The 24,962-nt window shown below is 42.2% G+C and overlaps 1 protein-coding gene across 5 annotated transcripts in view; it reads right to left on the bottom strand.

The window, feature by feature from the left end:
- Nucleotides 1–1,686: 1,686 nt before the first annotated feature.
- The window catches only part of RAB30 (RAB30, member RAS oncogene family), a 112,287-nt gene continuing 89,011 nt past the window's right edge, over nucleotides 1,687–24,962 (bottom strand). For 4 of the 5 annotated variants that reach the window (XM_050942687.1, XM_050942677.1, XM_050942666.1 and 1 more), the window contains 2 exons: nucleotides 20,254–20,437; nucleotides 16,068–17,951 (listed from right to left, as the gene is read on the bottom strand). In XM_050942687.1, the coding sequence (XP_050798644.1) occupies nucleotides 17,701–17,951; nucleotides 20,254–20,437 (435 nt within the window). In that variant the 3' untranslated portion in view covers nucleotides 16,068–17,700. Of the gene's footprint in view, nucleotides 2,218–16,067; nucleotides 17,952–20,253; nucleotides 20,438–24,962 lie in introns of those variants that run through there. The other variant, XM_050942706.1, reaches the window with a different exon arrangement.

The raw sequence follows: 24,962 nt of genomic DNA, 5'->3' as shown, positions 1-24,962 counted from the left end.
TTGCAGCTCTGTTGGAAGTGGTGCATTATGGGCAGCTATCCCACAGAGCACCTCATCCCATTTTGGCGCCATGGGTTGTGGGAAGGGGACGGAAGGGTACAGGTCTTTCCATTTCCTGTTCCAGTGCCCCGTGACACATCGCTTCACATCCCAGCAGTCACTGTTTTTCCATCCACGTTTGGCGCCATTGTGAGTCTCCCAACGGTTTCTGTGCAGCGCAATTTCTGTGGGAAATGGAGCCCGAGTTGCTGAGGACTTTGCTAATGAGTGTCGCTAGCACATCACATTTGGCAGTTGAGCTAGTCCTTCAGCTCCAAAGTCACAGTGAGGAGTCCGACGATGATATCGAGTCGCCTGACGCGTATGACACTAAATTGCTTGTGGCATTCACGGAAATGCTCAGCACCGTGGAACGCCGCTTTTGGGCTCGGGAAACAAGCACTGAGTGGTGGGATCACATCGTCATGGAAGTCTGGGATGACAATCAGTGGCTGCAGAACTTTCGGATGAGAAAAGCCACTTTCATGGGACTGTGTGCTGAGCTCGCACACACACCCCCCCCCGGCGGCGCAAGGACACGAGATTGAGAGCTGCCCTGCCACTGGAGAAGCGGGTGGCTATTGCAATCTGGAAGCTGGCAACTCCAGACAGCTACCAATCAGTCACAAACCAGTTTGGAGTGGGAAAGTTGACCGTTGGAATTGTGTTGATGAAAGTTTGCAGGGCCATTAATGGCATCCTGCTAAGAAGAACCATGATTCTGGGGAATGTGCAGGACATTCTGGATGGCTTTGCACAAATGGGTTTCCCTAACTGTGGAAGGGCGATAGATGGGATGCATGTTCCTATTCTGGCACCACCCCACCTAGCATTCGAGTACATTAATCGGAAGGGGTATTTCTCTATGGTTCTCCAGGCGCTTGTGGATCACCGTGGGCATTTCATTAACATTAACACAGGCTGGCCTGGAAAGGTGCATGATGCATGCATCTTTCGGAACAGTGGCCTGTTCAGGAAGTTGCAGGCCGGGACTTTTTTCCCAGACCGGAAGATCACAGTAGGGAATGTCGAAATGCCCGTTGTGATCCTTGGAGACCCCGCTTACCCGTTAATGCCTTGGCTCATGAAACCGTATACAGGGAAGCTTGACAGCAGCAAGGAACGGTTCAACTACAGGCTGAGCCGGTGCCGAATGACTGTGGAGTTGCTTTTGGCCGTTCAAAAGGGTGCTGGCGATCTCTGTATGGGAAGCTAGACTTGGGGGAAAGAAGCATCCCTGCGGTTATATCCGCATGCTGTACCCTCCATAATATTTGTGAAGGGAAGGGTGAAACATTCAGTCAGAAATGGACCTCCGAGTTTCAATGCCTGGAGGCTGAATTTGCACAGCCAGAGAGCAGGGCTACTACAGAGGCCCAGCACAGGGCTTCAAGGATTAGGGGTGCCTTGAGGGAGGAATTTGAGGCTGAAAACCAACAGTAATGTTTGGTGCCTTCCACAGGAGTGAAGTGCAGTGGTTACAATATTAATCTGTTTTTCCTGAAATGATTTGCAGTGCCTGTTTCTTTCCTGGGCTATGGTATCTTTCACTTTCTGCAATAATAAAGACTGTTTTCAAAGCCAAGAATTCATTTATTGAAAAGAAAATAACTTTCTTGACAGACACACAGCATTTTGGAAACGTAAAAGGGCAGGGGGGTGGGGTGGTGAACTGTACAGTCACAGGTTTGAATATGTCCTGTCTGGAGTGCTGTGCAATGACTGCTGCACTTCAGGATGAAAATACTGCATGGTGATGGGGGTTGAGTGCAGAGGGTAAGGGTCGTAGTTCTCAGGGCTGGTTGGTGAACATACAGGTGTTGGGGGCAGCTAGTGGTGGTAAGTACCTGGATGCTGGGGAAAGGGGGTTTGGAGCTGACATTGGGGCACAAGGGAAAGAGCTTTGGGACGGGGGCGGGGCTGGCCCGGTAGTGCTTTGCATGGCCACGAGTGACTGAATAGAGTCTGCTTGGTGCGCCAGGATTTTGTGCTTTTCTTCTTAGCCGCTGCATTTCTGTGGCGGAGCCTGCTTTCCCTTTCCCTCCAGTTTTTTACTCTCTCTGGCAGAGTGATCCATAACTGCTATCAGCATGTCGTCTTTGCTTTTTCACGGCTTCTTCCTGAGGTTTTGTAGCCTCTGAGCAGTGGATGATATGGGCAGTCGAGTAGTCAAGGACACTTTTCAAAAGGCAAAAATGGCAACAGTTAACAGAGGCAGCATTGTTTATAATCTCACCCAGACAGTTATTCCCACACAGTGAAGGAGTTTACAGTCTTCACTTTAGCATACTTTTCCCATACCAAACAGAGTGCACATAACCCACAGGAGCCACGAAAGGGTGAGTAAGGGGGACTGATTGCTTCAGGGATGTGCAGGGGTTTGTGTGTGCTGGGGAAAACAAACTGCTGCAGCGGGCATCTACACTGAACAGTCTCCCAACATTTTCAACAGGAGTTAATCCTGGAAGATATCTCGCTGCTGCGGGTCATCTGGGAAGAGCGGGAGGGTCTTCTACAGCAATGCGGATTCTGCCCTGGCCGCTATGCAGCTTGCCTGTGTGCAGCCATGGTCCCCCCACCCCTCGCAGCACAGTGGCGCGGATGCGTTAGCCTGACTGGGACAAGGACCACAGTGGCTCTCACTATAAACTTGCGCAAGTGCATTGCCCACACTCTGGCTGAAACTTTTGAAGAGATTACCGAGGCCGATTACCGCGATGTGATAGACCACATCAATGGGCTATTCCATATCTAGGCATGCATGCATGCAGCCCTAACCCTCCCTCCTCTCCCGCAATATTTCCATCCTGAAAATAAAAGCCGCTTACTGGGAACCCGCTCCTCTGCTTGTCCTTCACCAAGTACCGGCTGCTGTGACTGGCTACCTTCCTCCTGGCTTGAGAAGAGCTCCTGGCTGCATGCCTCCTGGGACTCCCGGGTGTCTCCCTCCACCCAAGTACCCTCACTCTCACTTTCCTCCCCCCACTCTGAAGTGTCCATCGTGGTTGTCGGATTGGCAGTGGGGTCACCCCCCATGTATCGCATCCAACTCCTTGTAAAAACGGCAGGTCGTGGGGGCAGCACCGGCGTAGCAGTTTCCCTCACGGGCTTTGCAATAGACACTCCGCAGCTCCTTCACTTTAATCCTGCACTGCACCGCGTCCCGGTCATGGCCCCTTTCCAGCATGGCCCTTGAGATCTGCCCATAGGTATCGTAATTCCTACAGCTGGAGCGCAGCTGGGACTGCACAGCTTCCTCACCCCAAACACTGATGAGGTCCAGCAACTCACCATTGCTCCATGCTGGAGCTCATTTGGCGCGTGGATGCATGGTCACCTGGAAAAATTCTGATTGCACTCCACACCTGGCTGAGCAAACAGGAAGGGGATTTTTAAAATTCCCGGGGCATTTAAAGGGTGAGTCACCTGAGGCCAGGGCAGTAGAGTGCAAACTGATGAGCAGAGTGGCTGAACAGGCATTCTGGAAGACCTCAGAATACTCTGGAGGACAATTACAGCGCTTTTGGTGGCCACACTGGCGGAGCCGTGCCGTATCACCAGCGCTGCAATCATTATTCCCCAGGCAGAGCAGGAGTACAGCCAGCGCTGCAGCCAGGGAGATGCAGCGCTGTATGTGCCTTCCAACTGTGGATGGTGAGTAAGTTGCAGTGCTGTAAACCCACCACCAGCGCTGCAACTCTCCAGTGTAGCCATACCCTCACTCTCACATTCCTAAGCTTATCTCTGTCTTTTTGAGTCAGTATGTTAAGCTTTAAAACTCAGGTGCTGAAAGAGACCAACAGCATTTGTAGGTTTGGTCACAAAACAGGTTGTACAATAGTTGGCAGAGCAAGGGGATATTAGTCCTCCTGGAAAATGGAAGCTGTTTTGTGCAGCCAGAGCATTCTGTACTAGTGTAGCCAAGTCAGCATGTGAGAAGGTATCTTTGAATGATGAAATGGTAAAGATAGCAGCATTTATGAACTTTGATATTAAGGAAGACTGCACTTTTGAACAGGTTGGGCACTTTGTTAGTAGAGACCAGCACACATTCAATCTCTCTCCACCTGAGAAAGAGAAGCTGCAAGAGGAGGTTGTTGATTACCAGTTGATGTAGAAATCAGATCCCCCTCAAGGTGTACGGGATGAGGCAGCAGTACAAACTGGCACATAACACTACTGTGCAATACAGGATGGACACTGCGTGGGCATATTTTATCAATGTCAAAAGCCCTAGTGGTCTTCTGAAGTTCTCTTTACTGACCAGGAGTGCTAGGTTTGTCTTAGTTTTACCCCACTCAAATGCAGAAAGGACCTGGGGATTACAGTAAACGAGAAGCTGGATATGAGTCAACAGTGTGCCCTTGTTGCCAAGAAGGCTAACCGCATATTGGGCTGCATTAATAAGAGCATTGTCAGCAAATTGATGGAAGTGATTATTCCCCTCTATTCAGAACTGGTGAGGCCACATCTAGAGTATTCTATCCAGTTTTGGGCCCCCACCACAAAAAGGATGTGGACAAATTGGAGAGAGTCCAGTGGAGGACAATGAAAATGAGTAGGGGGCTGGGGCACATGACTTACGAGGAAAGGCTGAGAGAACCGGGTTTATTTAGTCTGCAAAAGATAAGAGGGGGGATTTGATAGCAGCCTTCAACTACCTGAAGGGGGTTTCCAAAGAGGATGGAGCTGAGCTGTTCTCAGTGGTGGCAGATGCCGGAACAAGGAGCAATGGTCTCAAGTTGCAGTAGAGGAGGTCTAGGTTGGACATTAGGAAAAACTATTTCACTAGGAGGGTGGTGAAGCACTGGAATGGGTTACCTAGGGAGGTGGTGGACTCTCCATCTTTAGAGGTTTTTAAGGCCTAGCTTGATAAAGCCCTGGCTGGGATGATTTAGTTTGGGTTGATCCTGTTTTGAGCAGGGGATTGGACTAGATGACTCATACACTCATAGACTCTAGGACTGGAAGGGACCTCGAGAGGTCATCGAGTCCAGTCCCCTGCTCTCACAGCAGGACCAAATACTGTCTAGACCATCCCTAATAGACATTTATCTAACCTACTCTTAAATATCTCCAGAGATGGAGATTCCACAACGTCCCTAGGCAATCTATTCCAGTGTTTAACTACCCTGACAGTTAGGAACTTTTTCCTAATGTCCAACCTAAATCTCCCTTGTTACAGTTTAAGCCCATTGCTTCTTGTTCTATCATTGGAGGCTAAGGTGAACAAGTTTTCTCCCTCCTCCTGGTGACACCCTTTTAGATACCTGAAAACTGCTATCATGTCCCCTCTCAGTCTTCTCTTTTACAAACTAAACAAACCCAATTCCTTCAGCCTTCCTTCATAGGTCATGTTCTCAAGACCTTTAATCATTCTCATTGCTCTTCTCTGGACCCTCTCAAATTTCTCCACATCTTTTTTGAAATGCGGTGCCCAGAACTGGACACAATACTCCAGTTGAGGCTTAACCAGCGCAGAGTAAAGCGGAAGAATGACTTCTCGTGTCTTCTTTACAACACACCTGCTAATGCATCCCAGAATCACGTTTACTTTTTTTGCAACAGCATCACACTGTTGACTCATATTAAGCTTGTGGTCCACTATGACCCCTAGATCTCTTTCTGCCATACTCCTTCCTAGACAGTCTCTTCCCATTCTGTATGTGTGAAACTGATTGTTCCTTCCTAAGTGGAGCACTTTGCATTTTATCTTTATTGAACTTCATCCTGTTTACCCTCAGACCATTTCTCCAATTTGTCCAGATCATTTTGAATTTTGACCCTGTCCTCCAAAGCAGTTGCAATCCCTCCCAGTTTGGTATCGTCTGCAAACTTAATAAGCGTACTTTCTATGTCAACATCTAAATCGCTGATGAAGATATTGAACAGAGCCGGTCCCAAAACAGACCCCTGTGGAACCCCACTTGTTATACCTTTCCAGCAGGATTGGGAGCCATTAATAACTACTCTCTGAGTACGGTTATCCAGCCAGTTATGCACCCACCTTATAGTAGCCCCATCTAAATTGTACTTTCCTAGTTTATCTAAGAATATCATGCAAGACCGTATCAAATGCCTTACTGAAGTCTAGGTATATCACATCCACCGCTTCTCCCTTATCCACAAGGCTCGTTATCCTATCAAAGAATGCTATCAGATTAGTTTGACACGATTTGTTCTTTACAAATCCATGCTGGCTATTCCCTATCACCTTACCACCTTTCAAGTGTTTGCAGATGATTTCTTTAATTACTTGCTCCATTATCTTCCCTGGCACAGAAGTTAAACTAACTGGTCTGTAGTTTCCTGGGTTGTTTTTAATTTCCTTTTTATAGATGGGCACTATATTTGCCCTTTTCAAGTCTTCTGGAATCTCCCCTGTCTCCCATGATTTCCCAAAGATAATAGCTAGAGGCTCAGATACCTCCTCTATTAACTCCTTGAGTATTCTAGGATGCATTTCATCAGGCCCTGGTGACTTGCAGGCATCTAACTTTTCTAAGTGATTTTTTACTTGCTCTTTTTTTATTTTATCTTCTAAACCTACCCTCTTCCCGTAAGCATTCACTATATTAGACATTTCTTCAGACTTCTCAGTGAAGACCGAAACAAAGGTCTCTTCCAATCCTAATCTTCTATGATTCTAAGAGAGAGTGTTTAGTCTTGTTCGAAAAAATAAAACCATTTAAACCAAACCTTGGATTAGACAGGACACAGTCCTCTGTTATCCAAGTGACCTTGCAAATCCTTAGCCATGTTTCAAGTTATAAAAATAGGAAAGGGGGCCAACATGGCAATATAGCAAAGCATATTAATAAAATGTGAAACCAAATTAGACACTAAAAAACAATGTGGAATCTGAATCCTTTATATGTGGTTTGTTAGATTCAAATTAATTCAATTATTTTACATTCATTTAATGTATTGTTTGGTTGTGTTTTATTTTAATTTAATTACTTTTTTTTTAATTTTGGAATCTGATTCTTTTAGTTTGCTGTAATTGTAATATGAGCAATAATATAGAAACCAAATAATATTTGTATTGTAAAGTGTTTCTCAAATGGATGATCACTATGACAAAGTGATATGCAAAATAAACATTGTAGTGATAAAAAGGGTTTTGTTAGGTTTATGTAAAAACAGTTAATTTTTGAATATTTCTCTTGTCCTGTCCACTAAACGAAGGGTTATTAACCCTGGTCTTCAAGGGCTCTCCAACCATCCAGGTGGTTGTTCCAGTCCGCGATTGTTTTTATTAAAATCTACTGGTTTGAATTAGGACATAGCATTTCCTATGTAATATTAAGCAGTGTACATTTTAAAACAAACTATTAAGTGCTGGTTGGATTAAAAACCTGGACTAGGACCAAAGATGAGTGTCCGTGAATTAAGCAATAACCTAATACACCACATGGAAAGTCTCACTCTTTGGGACTGTAAATCTCACTCTTAAGGACAGCCAACCTTTGGCATCTCTGCAATTACATTTTATCAATTTTGATTAAACAAGCTAAGCAACCATTTAAAACCATTTATTTACATACAGATGCATGTGTAAGCAATTTTTCACCAAGTACAAAATTAAGTTACAAATAAACCGTGGAGCTTTATACAGTCATTCGTCTTGTCAGACAAAAGACATTCATTCCGTACACTGTTCTTACGCAACACATTTTAGCGATCTTGGCAACAGAAACTTGAATACCATAGAAAAGCCAAATACTTGTGGTAGTTTATGATTCGCAGTTTGGCAGTTTGATAATAGTATCTTTCCTTTTCAGAATAGGACATTCTCTTCCTTTGAGTTTTAGGGAAAAGTCTTAGAAAACGATGCATTTTCTATGATGAAATGGCTAAATAAGTATTTCTCTATTTGTGCCTGATCAACAACCAATGCATCATCCTCTCATCATTGTGGCTGTGAGATTCAGACATTGAAACAAGAGGGTCTCACTTAAAATTCTGTACATTGTGCTAAGTCTGTGATCAGTGGAAAAACCCAGATGCCGCACCGCAGTTATTTACAGAGCCATTTAGACTAGAAAAAAAATATTTCCACCTGGGAAATGCCTTCAATATTATTGGCATGGACACCTTCAGCAAAACGTCGCTATTGGCTTTTAAAAGGCTTTTTAAGCACAAGTTGAACCGTAGCGGATGGTACTCGGTTCATGCTTAAAAATTCTCTACTTTAATTTTGATTTAATACTGATCAGAACGGATGATAGTTTAGTTCTTTTAAAAAAAACCCTATGATCTTACTTTAAAAAAAATCAACTTTTTATAGTAGACTACAGACACTTTAGAAGAAACAAGCTTATGCAAAAACTAGAGACCCCTAAAATCTGAACTTGCAACATGTAAAGTACAACCAACAACATGCTGGTTAGGCAATATTACAAAGAGAAACAATCAGACTCACAATATTAATTAATTCAAATATTAGCAGCAAAAGCTTTTCCTCACAGATCAAATGAAGTAGGAAAACCTCAATCTACAATTTCAGAGGTGATCTGTGATGCAAGATAAGACTGAAGCATAAATGAAAGAGGAGCAAAAAGGGTGTCTCTGCAGATTGACAGGAATGACTGGAGCTGCTCCATTTGAAGTTTTTCTTTGTCAATAGCTGTGAAAAATGAAATAGTAACATCTGTAATGCAACTTACTGTGCTAAAAATCCATGGCATGTACTTAAATATTTCTGGTTTCATGATCAGAGATATGCGTGTGGTTCAAAATGAATATTAACAAGATTCATGCCTTCTGGCTGACCTTATCAGATGACATCTTTCTGCCCCAAAATGTTGAAGAAAAATGAAATCTTAGTAAACTCTGACTGTTTGCTAAGATGTAGAACTGATAAATGAAATTGTTTTTAATTGTTCACTTTATTAATGTAACTTCTGTTATTTTGTTTAACAAAACCTGCTGGCCTCCGCGTAGGTAGCAGAAAACATAAAATTGTTAACAAAACCTGCTGGCCTCCGCACAGGTAGCAGAAAACATAAAATTGTTAACAAAACCTGCTGGCCTCTGCGTAGGTAGCAGAAAACATAAAATTGTTAACAAAATCTGCTGGCCTCCGAAGAGGTAGTAGAAAAAAAAATATATAGATATATTTTGTTAACAAAACCTGCTGGCCTCCGAAGAGGTAGCAGAAAGAAAAAAAAAATCAAATCGGGGCAACAAGAGGGTTTCAGGGACCAGCAGTGCTGCTCGCTGAACAAAATTAAAAATGTTTAAGAAAAGGCAAGGGAAAACAGTCTCAGAGGGAGGAATGGAGTCAAAAGTAGCTTCTACCTCACCTTTTATTAAAGAGATAACGCCTTTTCAACAAATCCTTCAAAGATATGGGCACAGTCCTTGGACTGAACAAGCCCTTGCAGATATCTGCACCATTTCGGACCTAGAGGATAGATTGGCCCAATATATCCTCATATGTAAACCCCCAAATGCAACAAAAAGAGATGCTGCAGGGATCTGGCTGCTGTGGAAGGCTTGTAATGACAGCTACCTCCACCTAACAGCCTGTAAAAATGAAAAACTGCACCAAGATTTACAAACCCCTGCTGCAAAAGCAGAGAAATAAAAATGTATGTTGTATTCAAACCTAGTTAGATGCCCTTAAGGTTGAGTACAGAGAGTTAAAACAGCACTCACATCTTACAGCAGCAGTAATGTCAGAAAAAGGAACATATGAGACCCCAGAAGGGGCAGACTTTTGGGACCCCTCTGGAGAGTGGGAAGGGGGATATTTGGGTAGATTCCTCCTCCCAGGGCCAAAATGCCATTGCAACAGTAACAACAGTGCCTGCTTCTGCCTCAAACCTCAAGGCCATGGCAAAGTGGCTGGGGATTTTAAAATAAAAAATTTTAAGTCACAAAGAAATGAACCACCTAATTAGCATTTGTGCAGCCCCAAGTACCAAACACACTGTGGCAAAGACTGAGCAGGGTCTGCCATGTGGGAGCACTGTGCTAATTTGTTTCTAAGCTTCTATTTTTCAGGCTCTAAACCAGATCATCAGGAGAGCTGGTACCAGCTGAAGAGTTATAAAATACCATGGTTACAGTGTCGCGACAAAGTCTGTGTTCAGTGTCCTGTGTTTGTCTCTAGTGGTGTCCTGTGCTAGCATTGGGTCCAGAAAAAAAAAAAAAAAAAAAAAGAAATACTACACTAAACAGGACAAATGTCTTTTTCCTCTCTCTACTTCCCCCAAGTTCATCCAACTTAGCAATCACCACTTGTGTCCAAAAAACTCTGGTCCCCAGTGCATCAGGTTTATTTTTTGTTAGGTTATCTAATAGTCATTTTGCTGTTAATTTTTGTTATTGATACATTTGTATTGTTAGTTACATTTGCTTATATTGTTAATTCCACACTTTCCTCTATGCACTCTGGTTCTACTCCCCCAAGCCCTATAGGGTAGTTCTTGGGCCCCCCATAACCTGTAAGACCTTGGCCCATAATTGTAAGGCCCCATCTTTCAGGTCCCCAAAAACCTCTTAAAAACTGTTAAAAATAGGGAATTCTGCAACATTTTAGCAACAAAATGTTAGTTTAAGTCCAAATCAGCTTAACTTTGCATAATAACTGTGGTCCTCCTACAAAATCTTATTTGTTGTGTGTGCTTAAGGAGGTCCTAAACTCAGTAACTTTTATTATTTAATGGCTATTGCAGCATCAAACTTGGTCCTCATTTTATTTGTCAATGTACCCAATAATTGTAATGGTTTTATTGTATTCCCAATTATTATAACTATAATTGTTTTCATTTATGTGTAGGTTATATCTGGTGTTTAGTCAATTGTAATAGGTTTAGTTATATTCACCTAGTTATAATTATTTGGTTTGTTTGCAACAGATCACCTTGCCCTACAATGTCAACAACTACTGTAATGGTCATAAATGAAGGGGCAAAGTGTTGTAGAAGCAGCCCACCTGGTCAGCAGTTCTAAACATAATTTTTCATCCCCTCATTGTCCTATTAGTAATCCTAACTGTTATGTTGGTTCTGCCTTAAAACAATTACATAAAGTGTGACCCATTCAATGCCCCTGGATTGAAGGGTCAAAAGGGGGACAATGTAGAACTGATAAATGAAATTGTTTTTAATTGTTCACTTTATTAATGTAACTTCTGTTCACCATTCACTACACTTGCCTACACTGTAACTTCTGTTCCATATTGTAATTCAAACCCCATTTTAAAACACTCACTCCATTTTGCAAAAGCTTCCTCTAACCTTCATTTTTGCAAACCCTGCTGTAATCTTATTAGTTTAGTTAAGATGTGTGAATGAGGTATGCATGAATGATGGAATCAGCCTCCAGCCCCAGCCTGTCCTGATGACATAAAGTTCAAATACCAACGGCTGAAGACCTAGACAACAGCCCTAAACAAAGTAAGAAGCATCCACCCTAAAAAGAAAAGGACAACAGAACAACAGAAGGAAGATCAAAGCCAAGTCCAAGGCTGAAAGTCACGCCTGCAATTGATGGGTGATCAATCCAAACCCAGAGGCAGCATGACACAGCAAGACCTATAGACTTTGAATCCAAACTAAAAGCCTATAAAAAAGAAGGGTGAGATGAGAGACTGTGGGTAACATTCTGCTGCCAACATGGAAGAACATCGGTGCCTGCCCAACAGAGATCCAGCTCAGCCTTGTGCCCAGCTTTCCTGGCCAGTTAGCTGCCACAAGCTACGAACCCAAGCTGCAAAATCAAGCCATAAACTTAAGCTATCTTCAGGACTGGTAACTATGCAGCAGCTGCAGAACACCTGATGAATGTGGATGTGTGTGTGTGTGAATGTGTGTGTGTGTGTGTATAGATAATAGGTATAATGTGAATGTGTGTGTGTGTGTGTATATAGGTAATAGGTATAATGTGAATATGTGTGTGTGTGTATGTATAGGTATTAGGTATAATGTGTGTGTATAAGAATTAAGATATTAGTTATTAGTCATAAATTGTTATCATAATAAATGTGGCATCTTTGCCTTGTCCCCTTTAATAAGATCCTGCTGGTTTTTACTGGTCTAATATAATTGGTACAACAAAGAAGGCCAATTATAAGGAAAAGAGAAGACTGAGGGGGACATGATAGTTTTCAGGTATCTAAAAGGGTGTCATAAGGAGGAGGGAGAAGAGTTGGTCGTCATAGCCTCTAAGGATAGAACAAGAAGCAATGGGCTTAAACTGCAGCAAGAGAGGTTTAGGTTGGACATTAGGAAAAAAGTTCCTATTTGTCAGGGTGATTAAACACTGGAATAAATTGCCTAAGGAGGTTGTGGAATCTCCATCTCTTGAAATATTTAAGAGTAGGTTAGATAAATGTCTATCCGGGATGGTCTAGACAGTATTTGGCCCTGCCATGAGGGCAGGGGACTGCACTCGATGACCTCTCGAGGTCCCTTCCAGTCCTAGAATCTATGAATAAGGAATCTCTGTGAAATATTCTGCAAGTGTAGAGCAATGAGTGATGCATGAGTTCACTAAGTCCCCCCCCACACACACACACACCCCTCTTTAATAAACAATAAGTTTAGCTGTCACTCTATTGAAATGCGCAAAAAAAAACCACATTTCCCCCTCAAAAGCTCTCCTGGTGTGGAAGCCAAATTTTATTTATTTATTAAATCTATTGCCAACAGTATCTCATTGGACTTTAAACATATTCTTAACATTGCAGAAGTAATGGCACAAATGCCAACTCCACACGTGTTTGTCAATCTCTCATTGAGAAGTTTATGGAAACTATTACATCTACATATTAATGATTCATCCCACTGTGCTAAATAAACCCTCGAAAGTTTGAATAGATTATGAAGGCCCACACACACACGCCCACGCACCCACACACACACCCATTTCTGCATTACTAATCACTGCTTTCTATCTTTGCAAACCACTGTCAGCAGCCAGGACATCAGCCTGCAGCCATTTTTACCAATGCTAAAGAAATTCAATAGCCATTAGCCACTAAACCCAGCCTTGCAGGAGCTAATTGCAATGGGTACAGCAAGAGCTGTTTTCCCAGCAGTGAATAGCATAGGCAGCCAAAGGGATTTAAAGAGAGTCACTTCAGGTATTCTATAGCATAGACTCGATGGTGTCTTCACAGACCGTGGCATTGCAGTTTAGTAAGCTCTCAAAGTGCTCCTTCCAGCATTATTTAATGGCGACATTGTTCTTGAGGGTGGAACCATCTTGGGAATGTAAAGGGGTTGGGCCTTAGGAGCGTGGCCCATATATAGTTTTTGTTGCTTGAAAGAAGCTTCTCATGTCATCCTGGTCTACGAAACCCTGAGTCTCAGAGGTCTGCTCTTGCCACCACTTATTTCTGATGTCATGTTGTCTCCTTTGGACTGTAAAAGCAGCAAAGAGTCCTGCAGCACCTTACAGACTAACAGACGTATCAGAGCATGAACTTTCGTGGGTGAACACCCACTTCGTCAGATGAATTGTAGGCTTTAAGAATGGTCTTATTTGTTTAGGCTATACTTACAAGCGCCCCACTGGAAGATTCAAGGGGAGCCACTTACATGGCCTTCCAGCACCAGTGTATCCAGGACCACATCAATGCAAGGGTCAAACTGAGAAAGCACAGAGGTTTGACCTTTAATCCATAAATTGACAAAATGTGGCTCAGACATTGGAAGATAAGAGCAAGGGGTTCTAGAGACTGAATAGAGGCCTAATGTCTCTAAAATGACCTCAGATTACAGCTGGGCAGCATTTATCAATATTGGAAATAAAGTAACTGGTTTTCTAACCAGCTCCTACGTTGGACTGTTACACTATGGGTGACATAGAGGAGGAAAAGCGAGTTCCTCCTTTTCCCCAAGGAGATCCACACTGCCAAAGACATGCAATCGTTTCCAGAACTGATGAGCCAAGAAAAAAAAATTCTTTGAATATTACATGCTGAAGGTATGGAGTCTATAATCACAAGCAACTTACCTTCAGAGAATGGAGCAGCCTAAACAAAGAAGTGAGCGTGTCATTTACCACCTCTGTTTTGGTGACCTGTTTCCATTGATCACAGCATTTCCTATTATGCAACACTATTTTGTAGCCAGGAAAATGAACATCTTCCCCTCTAAGGATTTTGCCTGTTGGATGTATAAGCCAGGACTGTATCATATTCTCTAGACCCTGAAGCAAAACAAATGGCTTAGAGAACAGAAGTTCTTAACTCACTTTTAAAACATGCGTTTCCTAAATAGTAGAAACTTATGAGAACATAAGAATGGCCATACAGGGTCAGACCAAAGGTCCATCTAGCACAGTATCCTGTCTTCTGACAGTGGCCAATGCCAGGTGCACCAGAGGGAATGAACAGAACAGGTAATCACCAAGTGATCCATCCCTTGTTGCCTATTCCCAGTTTCTGGCAAACAAAGGCTAGGGAAACCATCCCTGCCTATCCTGGCTAATAGCCATGGATGGACCATGAACTTATCTAGATCTTTTTTGAACCCTGTTATAGTCTTGGCCTTCTCAACATCCGCTGGCAAAGAGATCCACAGGTTGACTGTGCATTCTGTGAAAAAATACTTCCGTTTCTTTTAAACCTGCTGCCTCTTAATTTCATTTGGTGACACCTAGTTCTTGTGTTATGAGAAGGAGTAAATAACTCTTCCTTATTTACTTTCAATTATCCTTGAAACTGGCCACTTAAAGATGAGCGTACTGTTAAGGGCATCCACAGAAAGGCCTAGCTAATTTGTTCCCAGCTCCTTACTCAACTGGCTCTGATGTTGCTCAATGTGACAATGAAAACTTTTGTTAAAATTTAAAACAAAAAAACCAGAACGCTTACAGACACCGTGAATACATTTCTTTCCAGTAGTGACTGTGGGGCTTGCATGGTCAGAATGTGTTCAGTGTATGAAAATAAAAATTTCCCCTCCCCTTAATATCATACAATACAAAGTGGTCTAGTAATGCACTGCTTATGACTTGCAATGTATAACTCAGACTCATAGTCTTTAAGGTCAGAAGGGACCATTATGATCATCTAGTCTGACCTCCTGCACAATGCAGGCCACAGAATCTCACCCACCCACTCCTGTAACCAAACCCTAACCTATGTCTGAGTTACTGAAGTCCTCAAATCATGGTTTAAAGACCTCAAGGTGCAGAGAATCCTCCAGCAAGTGACCCATGCCACATGCTGCAGAGGAAGGTGAAAAGCCTCCAGGGCCTCTGTCAATCTGCCCTGGAGGAAAATTCCTTCCTGACCCCAAATATGGTGATCAGTTAAACCCTGAGCATGTGGGCAAGACTCACCAGCCAGCACCCAGAAAAGAATTCTCTGTAGTAACTCAGATCCCATCCCATCTAACATCCCATCAGAGACCACTGGGCATACTTACCTGCTGATAATCAAAGATCAATTGCCAAATTAATAAGAGAGGTTTGAGGAAAATACTTGAGCATTTCATCCTTGGACGACAGGACATGAAAAACAAGCATAATGTGGCACCTGTAGCCCTTCATCACTTCACTCCTCCTGGCACCTTTATCGAGTACCTCTACCTTAGCAGTTGATATACTATGTAGAAAAATCCAGGACGTGAAGACTAACAATGTTTTTTAAAAATACTATGGTATTTTAGTGAGATGGCAGCATTATCCCACAGGGCATTTACCGCAACACTTAAGTGACCTGCAAAATCAGCTATGTAGGAACTAGATGGTCTTTAAGAGGTCAAACGAAACTGTATGGAAATTTAAGGGGTATTTTTAAAGGAAGTCAGTTAAGAAAGGAATCCTCCCTACTGGAGGTGCTCCTTAGTGCTGGCTTCACTGTATTACCTAGCACAAGAGAAACCACCGAGTCAAACAAATTTCCCTGTTGATTACACTGTAAGGGAAAAAAACTGACATGCGACGGCAGTCACTTTGTAATGCATATTTTCCTATCTTGACCCATAACACATATACTTCCCATCGAAAATCAAAGGCACAGTATGATAGAGCCCAAAATCTTTTTAGGAAAATGTGACAAAGCATTTTAAAAGGCCATTTTTATTTTCAAGATTTACTTGTTGGCTGCTTTTTCATGTTAATACAAAAGGCCAGTCAACATCTTCAGCAAATAATACATGATATCGAGCTGATTAATGCTAAGTTACAATGTATCACAGCCACAAAGTTACCGAGAGTTTTAGCCCCATTCGGGTCAATAAAACTGATACCAAACATTTAAGAATGATTTGCTATGTATGCGTCCAACCTCTTTTCCAATTTTGCTTTAACATCAATGTGTAAAGTCCAATGTATTATTAGAACATGGCACTAGAGGTGTAATATAACAAATACCACAGTGCTTCCACATTAGAGGTTTTATATAAAGAACTTGCCGAGGCAAATAGTTATACATACATTGGAGTCTGAGACTTAGAGTACAAAGTAACAAGAAAATTAAATGAGTCTATGGTCATGGATCCCAAAGCTACTATAATACAGAGTCGATGCCAAACTGGTACCTTGAATTGCTTCTCCAAGGTACAGTTTCATAAGATGATCACTGGATGAGTAAGACACAAAATGATTAACACCATCACTTGCTGCCATTTTCACTTAAGCTTAAAAAAAACATACAAAATTGTATGCTTGCTTCTCAAGCAAGACCTGTAACTACAAGCTTTCATTACTCAAACACACTGGGCTGCCATCTAAACTGTGCTCTGCCTTTGAACCCTTATACATGATCAGTGCAAGCACAATATTTTGGTCAGATCTGATCTGTTTACAACGCCATCAGTCAGTATTCTCAAAACTAGTTCATTACGTTAGGAAATTACTGTTTACAGAGCTTTTTTGCCTCAAGAAAAAAAGTCTTTTCACCCCCACAATTGACATCAAGGAAGCACAGTCCTTATCCACTATGTTCAGACTGAGAAAAAGAGGTAAAGATATTTTATGGACAGTGCTTATTAGCATACTTTCACTACTTACTCTAAGTTACACATTCAGAGGACAGTAATGTAAGAAAACTAGGTTTGGTCTATGAAATATTCAGCTGAAGTACTAGCACCAAACGAAGTGACTAAGCCAGTATCCATATCTTTTTCCAGACTGTTGTTTGTTTGGAAATGTTGATATATATATTTTTAATTCCAAGTTCATGAAAGTGCCTGCGGATGAGAGATATAACACTAATTCAAAACATACAATTGAGTCCTGCATCAGGATGCTGTGGGCATATACACATCCTAAGCATTCATTTGGCTGGCAGCCTGGAAGAATGCCAGTACTGTATAGTCCAAGGCTTCAAGTTCATCTTTCTTTAAAAAGGCCAAACATGTGCTGCAAAAGAGATCCCGCATTCTTCCGTATCATCCAGGGAGGCTGTTCTGATCTCCAACAGAAAGTGATGTAGCAGCCCATGCTCTGGATTTGAATGAGCGCCTTGTGCAAACTATTTTTCCTACCCAACTCCAGAGACTGCAAAAAAGATTAAACCATATTATATTCTGCTATGTTGACCTGGAGGTGGAGCGGCCAGCCTGCCATGCTTTAAGATCAGGAACCTCACTTAGGTGTGAGTCAGATGGGTCAAAGTGGCAGGAATTGCCTTCACTGAGATAAATCTCAGCAAAAAACCTCTTGGCCCATTTGGGGTGAATCTTGGGCCAGCCCTTAATTGAAATTGCAGCAAGTCAAATAGCTGATACTTTTCCCCTCTCCTGGTAACGGGGAAGCCACATTGTTCACAAGCGTATTCTGTCTTGCCTCACTGATCAGCCTGCAAGCTAAGTCCAGAAAGAGTTTTTCCACGTTATCAGATTCTTTAGCAGAAGTTTCCAGATAGTACATGTTTTGGGCCTCTGAAAATTCTTCAGCTCTTTGTTTGGAGACTTCTCTTTTCTCGGCTAAATCAATCTTATTACCTGAATTAATACAATATTTTAAGAAAAGGAATTAATTTGACTTGTAAGACAAAACCAACAGAAATTGATCTGGAAGAAAGGCATCATTTGTCACCATGTGTCTCGCGTTAGGTTCTTTATTTTAAACAAACTGTTCATCTTATAAAGCTACAAAACTAAATGCTCCCTCTCCTGTCCCCCAAAAGAGTGCAGTCTCTGATAGACAACCAAGTCTTTTTAATATTAGCTCGTTTCATGGAATTTTCCCCAAGAACACGCAAGCCATTTAGCATTAATTTAGTGCTAATGCCCCTGTTTAATATCAATTGGCATTAAAGGATTTCCCTTTTAATGTCTGTTGAACAATCACTGGTTCTTGCTCCAAGGAGCACTTAAAATGTCAATTATTGCATGTGGGGGTGCCAAACGCAATATTTTTTCATATAATTATGAGCTTTAACTGCTCTCCAGTTTTAATTACAGATTTTTGTTCATTATATGGTTACTGAACATGAAGAATGAATGGGTGCTGGAAAGCTGTTAGAACTAGGTGAGGTTAGAACTAGAACTCAGGGAGATTTCATTTTTAGCTTATGGCAGAACAGATCAACATTTGTGTAGGGAATAAACCAACAAATGATTAATCTGATCTTAACTGCACTTGGTTTGGGAAGAGGTGGGAGTTGAGGAAAGGATCCCTTTCCACTGCCATCATTTCCATCCAACAACCTCTCCTTTACAATGTAATGGTTCATGGACATACTTTATATGAAGTTACATTTATAGAGAGTTAATAAGTGATTACTAGAGTATATAAGCATCTTACCAAGTTACAATGGTTATAAGCACATCAGTAGAAGGTGCTACAGATGGTTATAATCAACCTATTGGATTCTAGCAATTTATTAGCACATTATTGTTTATTAACCTTTTATAAACTATTTATAAAATATTCTGTACCTTTAATCTACAGTGTGAATGGTTTCTTGTCACAGAACCTCCATGCATTTTAGCTTGCATTGTTAGTGTGCATTAGGGCACTTAAGAGTCTGGGATAAGGGTCTTTTTAATTGTTTTTAAATCCAGATAAAGACTAAACACATCAGATTATTCTGTAGAATTGTCCTATCTACTCTTTAAATGTTAAGCTATTTGAGCGAGAGAGAATCTTGCTGTTGAATAACCATTCAACCCACCAGCTGACTAACCCTTTCCATCATTCTTCAGCTATGCTAAGACCTAGTCCCTGGACCAAGTCCCTGAAAAGTGATGTTTTGATTACCGGATTTGGAAAACAAAGTGCAACATTGCAAAATGGTAATGGGCCTCATCACTGGGTATACATTGGTGCCCATTTCTCGTAGCAAACTGTTGTCTGATGGCTGGATTTGCTTCATCTCAAGCAAAGGCACGTTACTCAACATGGCATTTTCTTCATTTATATATTTTTTCAATTCTCTAAAAATCCATGTGAAATTCTGATTTAGTACCAGTGAAAGGTGTAGCCTCATGGCCCTGGAGACAGAGCCTTCTGTTTATTCACAGGACAGGAATGGGTACAGACACAGCACATGCTCTTCTTCACTGCCCTGCACTATGCCTCAGTAATGAGGGAGAGGAGGAAGACACTCCAGGCTCCATATGCCCACTGAGTCTTTGACCTGTCTGCTGAGAATGCCAATTGGAATGGTAGTTTTTGTGATGCCAACACCTGACACTGCAACAGGACTAAGGCCATCAAAGCATAACAACTTTCAGCCACTACCAACCTTATCTAGATATGAACTGTAAACCTAGAGGTGTAAAGCTCCATTTACTCTTTCTAAACTGCGGCTGCAGTCAAAGCCATGGGGCTAAATAACCAAATACAGTGGAAGGGAAAGTGAAACAATCGTTAAATGATTCTGGGTTTGTTTGGGCTTTCTACCTAAACACACCCCATCATGCTGAACAACCTTATATGGCTTAAGATGGTCAACACTTTGAGAAGCAGCATTTGCTATTCTGAGTTGTATTATTGGTGCATTGGCTTTACATATTGGAGGAGTCATTCAGCTACAGAAGTTGTCTTGGCAGTGTCACTCAGGCGAATGGCTTTGCAGTAAGATTCTACAGCGATATAGGTACAGAACCTACTGGCATCAAGAGGTGTCCAGTCCAGTATATTGGAGGAGATCCTGGCACAATGAGATAAAACAAATGCAGTATTTTCCATTGCTAATACCTCTATCTGCCAATGACTCTAGTCAAACTCCAGATGGACATGGCTGATTATTCTCTCCTGGCGAAATGAGCTCTTATAAAAAGCACAGTCCTCACTTACCCACTAGCACAGTTATGACCTTATTGCTGGCGTACTGTTCTATTTCTCTCAGCCATTCGGGAAGGCATCGGAAGGATTCTTCACAGGTTATGTCATAGGTCAATATTAATGCATTAGCGCTGCGATAATAACTCTGCGTAATGGACCGGAATCTCTCCTGCCCTGCCGTGTCCCAGATCTGCAGCTTTTGGCACAACAGGAAGGAGAGAAAGGGGAGGAGAAAATATATATATATATATATATATATATATATATTTTTTTTTTAAAAAGCATTAAACCATCCGTTACTTAGCAACAGGGCAGCACCTAAATGATGGGAAATCAGGTAACTTTTAATCCCTTTGGCTCCTTCTTCCACTCCACCCCCCATTTTTGTTTCTGTTCCTGCATCTAAAGATTTGAATTCAAGGCACTCCGTCAGCTGGCATTCCAGCTGATTTCCCTTGGAAGCAGCAGGTCTGGAAGCTTTCATGTGACTGTAGGGTGACCAGATGGCCTGATTTTATAGGGACAGTCCCGATTTGGGGTCTTTTTCTTATATAGGCTCCTATTAGCCCCCACCCCCACCTCGATTTTCACACTTGCAGTCTGGTCACCCTGTGTGACTGTGAGCATTTCAGCAAGCAGTGGAAGCAGTAAGCCATGCTGGCCTGGGATTCTAATGCTGGCATTACAGGGGGAAAACAACTGCCCCCTGCACTGCGGACAATGACAACAGCTGAAAAACAAAGACAAAACATCTCCCCCAGCTGTGAACAAAGTTATCCCATTTCAAATGAAGAGTGAGGGAGGAAGGTGAGGAGAGAAACCATCAGAAAGAACAAACAGCGTGGGCTTGTGTCTGAACTTTCAGCCAAGCATCTCAAGGTTCGTGCTCTGCATACGCTTGCACAGGTCACCTCACTGCTGTCTGTCCCCAGTCTGGAGCTGCAAGGAAGGGTATATAACCACTTACCTACATCAAAGGGGTTGTTGATGCTCTTTGAGCTCTTGAAAGGTAACAGAGTAGAAGTACTATCATTTACACCATCATCTGGGGGGGGGGGGGGGAGGAGAGAGGGATTTTAAAATAACATTGGCCCTGATCCTGTAGGGAGCTCTGTGTCCGACCACGGGTCTGCCTACACAGTGATCACTGCAGGACTGGGTCCCTAAAATCATGTCCGCTGGTCAATGGCATTTCAGATTAGTCGCAAGATAACAAGTGACCTCAATCCACACTAAAACAGAAAAGTGCTTAATTGGACCATGACCAGAAAGGACCCACACTGCAGCCCATGTTTACACTGGGAAAATTAACCAGCAATTTCAAAATGGTTCTAACGTGGTTCAGCTAATCTGGTATTAAATTGGGGAAAAAGTATGTAAACATGGCTCAGATGAGAGAACCATTTTCACCGAGGTTTAGTAAATCTGCTGAAATGCCAGTCTAATCAAAATGGTATCAACCACTATAGCCTACACCTAAACCAGTGTTCAACCCAGTCTGAAGTTTGGAGTAAGTTACCTCTCCACTCTAGGCAAAGCTTTTAAGATTCTGAATTCTTAACTGAAGCTGTGTAGCAAGATGCCATTGGCAAGAAGGAGCTCAAAAAAAACCAAACAAGTACATGCGGAAAGGTAGATGCAACCAGAGCTACCAGGAATTTCCTAGGGCTTAGCAGAAATGTAGGAAGGCTTTGCTAGCAAAGCTACATTATTTCTGAAAGAAGAGACGTTGTAGAGGCCCTGTAGAAATCATGATTATAGTATGTTTTACTGAGAAAAGGCCTAGAAACCTGGAAGTTCTGTCTGCTCTACACAAACAAGGATGATCTCCTGCTGCTCTTCATAACAGTAATGCTAGAATGCTAGTGGCCATATTTCCTTTCTGCCACTGCTGTACAGGGTACTGTGCATTGGTTGCTTGCCACCATGAGCACAGAGTGGGCTGTTTTCTGCTGCATATATTGAGGTTACAAAATATCCTTTGGAGGAATTCGGCCATCAACATCTGCCTTTGCAGCACATTTGCCTACGCCTGCAACACATTTCTTGACTATATTCTAGTAAGTAAATCTAGAGGTATCAGTTGACCTTAAAATTTCTCCAAATCATTGGTCTCATGCCTAAACACAACTGCCTCATGAAACAAAAATGTATAATTTTTATCAGTTGTTAAACTGATGAACTTTTGGGGATCTAGAATAAAAGCCAATTTTGTTTTAATGTTGTCAATGATTCATAATGTCTCAAATTTCAATATTTGAACTCAATGGGGCACTTCTCTATTCCTGGCTTTGGTTTCTAAAGCGCCTATCACCATATCTGAACATCTGAATGGTTGAAATCTGATCAGAAAGATCAACATTTTGGTGATCTTTGGTGGAAAAGTTAAAGTCAATGGGAATTTTTCCTGTACTCAGCAGACCACGACAGAGCGAACAAAACTTAAAAGATTCTAGCTCAAGGGGAACATGGAAGTTAAATTGTGTCAATCACAGCATTACAGGTAATCTATATTATATTAGCTTCTGAGAGATGAGAGCCCCACTTAGCACATTATCTGATTCCAGGCCCTAGGGTTTGACTTTGAAAAGCTGCCTTTGGTTTTGTGGAGAGAAAATTAATTGTGTTACCAATTCCCAGCACTCAGGCATCACACTGCCTGGTCTGTTGGCAAATACTGTTTAGATAGCTAAGTATTCAGAACTGCAGTAAAGTGCGATGCAAAATTGTAAGCACAGTTCCTTACGGGTGCAAGTCAGGTGTCAGGGTGGATCTGCTTTAAAAATCAGGGTCTTTGTAATTTGTTTTTGTTTCTGTGGATTTGATGTTTTGGTTATTTTAATAATGGTTTACTGATGTGTATACACTTTGTATTTCTGCAGGATATTCTAGGGATGACCTCTCTGAACTGAAAATGGCTTTTTGATGAGGATGTTCTATCACACCAACATGATGAACTTTGAAATTGGAAGAAACTGCTTTGGGGAACAACAGGACAGAAGCGCCTGTGATTGGATTTAGCTGTCATTCAACCCCCTTGCTGGATATTTAAGTTAGAAGAAAAGCCCTAGAATTTGTGTTCATTGATAAAAATCTGCTTTCAGCCAAAATGTGTGTGTCTGTTTTTATCACTGTTCAGCTTATCTCTGCCAAAGTAAGTGAATTTACCATCTATATTTTTCCATTTTATGGTCTTCCTACGGAAGTCAAAGGATGTTGCCTGACTTACACATGAGAACACAAAGTTATCTGGATGTTATTTCTTGGGGAAGCATCCTACAGGCTGTAGGCACTCTGTGGGTGCTCAGCACCCACTGGTAGCCCTGTGGATCAGCTCCTCCCTCCCCCCAAACCCTCCTATCTGCTGGCAGGCCTCACCGATCAGCTCCTCCCTCCCAGCACCTCCTGCCTGCTGTGATCAGCTGTTCAGTGGCAAGCAGGAGGTGCTTGGAGGGGGGAGCAGGGTTAGGAAAAGGTGGGAGAGGGGGCAGAAGGGGCAAAGGCAGGAAAGAGGCTGGGCGGGGATGACAGCTTCGGGGAAGGAGTGGGGTGGGGGCGGGATCTGGGGTGGAACAGGAGTCAAGCACCCCCTGGAACTGGAGAAGTCAGTGCCTCTGCTACAGGCCTCAATCTCTAAATTCATAGATAGGAATAATTCTGTTGAGTTCAATGAGACCACCCCTGTGTGTATAGTTAAGCACATCCTTAAATGATCGCAGAATTGGGGTTATGCCTGATTACCCCTTTAGCTGCTATCCACTTATCTTGAATTTATTTTTGTAACCTTTTAAGCATTAATCAGATCTCTATAGAATAGGTGTGGCTTGAGTCTTTTTTAATTTTGATTTTGTCAGAAAAGATCAGGAAGTCCAAAACTAACCTTGGATTGCAGAGAGTTTCATACGCTGTATCACATAAAAGGATATGAAGCGATTCAGAACGCCCTTGTCTTGCTTTTCACATTGAGGTCTCTCCCTGAGCTTTCTTCGCTATTCTTCAAAACTGAGATGATTTCTAAAGAAGTCTCACGTTAGCAAGTCTGTCTGTACAGATGTTGGAATGCAATCCTAAAAGCTCTAAAGACATTGTCTCAAGCAATCCTGAATACCAAGAACTGCCCTATAAATAGTTCTGTTCTCTCAACTTAGCTCTTAACAGTGGTGCAAGGAGGTGGGTGGAGTCACAACCTGGGAGCTTTGCAATGAGCTTATAGGCAGAGAAGTCCCTAGTTTGAGTGACATGTCATTTTTATATCTCTACTTTGCGTGCCTGAGTCACACCTGCTATTCTTGCTAATACACAAGTATTTACTCCCGTTAGCACTGTTGAGCAAATACAGCTGTGGGAGAGTAAGGTGGATTCTATTCTGCCTCACACATCAAGAAAAATCAATTAAGTTCTGCTTGCAGAATCTCTTACTACCAATGCAGGTGCAAGAGGCAGAAAGAACCCAGCTTGACTTTCAGACCCCAAGTAGTGACTGGCAGTTAAATCTGCAGGGCCAGTTTTCCCTTTCACTTACACAAGTTTCACACTGGTTTAACTCCACTGACTGACTTAAATGTAGTTGTTCTTGATTTACACCAGTGAGAGAGAAAAATCTGGCTGAGCATCTTTGGATCAGGACCATATAGAGAATGAACATGAGAATTCTTCACTCCTAAATGTTACCTGTCAATAGCACTGCTAAACATAATATAACCATATCTAATTGTAGGCTG

The sequence above is a fragment of the Gopherus flavomarginatus genome, chromosome 1 (genome assembly GCF_025201925.1).
Source record: "Gopherus flavomarginatus isolate rGopFla2 chromosome 1, rGopFla2.mat.asm, whole genome shotgun sequence".
Lineage (NCBI taxonomy): Eukaryota > Metazoa > Chordata > Testudines > Testudinidae > Gopherus > Gopherus flavomarginatus.
Note: the sequence above shows the minus strand (reverse complement) of the source record. Positions and strands in the feature narration are given on the sequence as shown.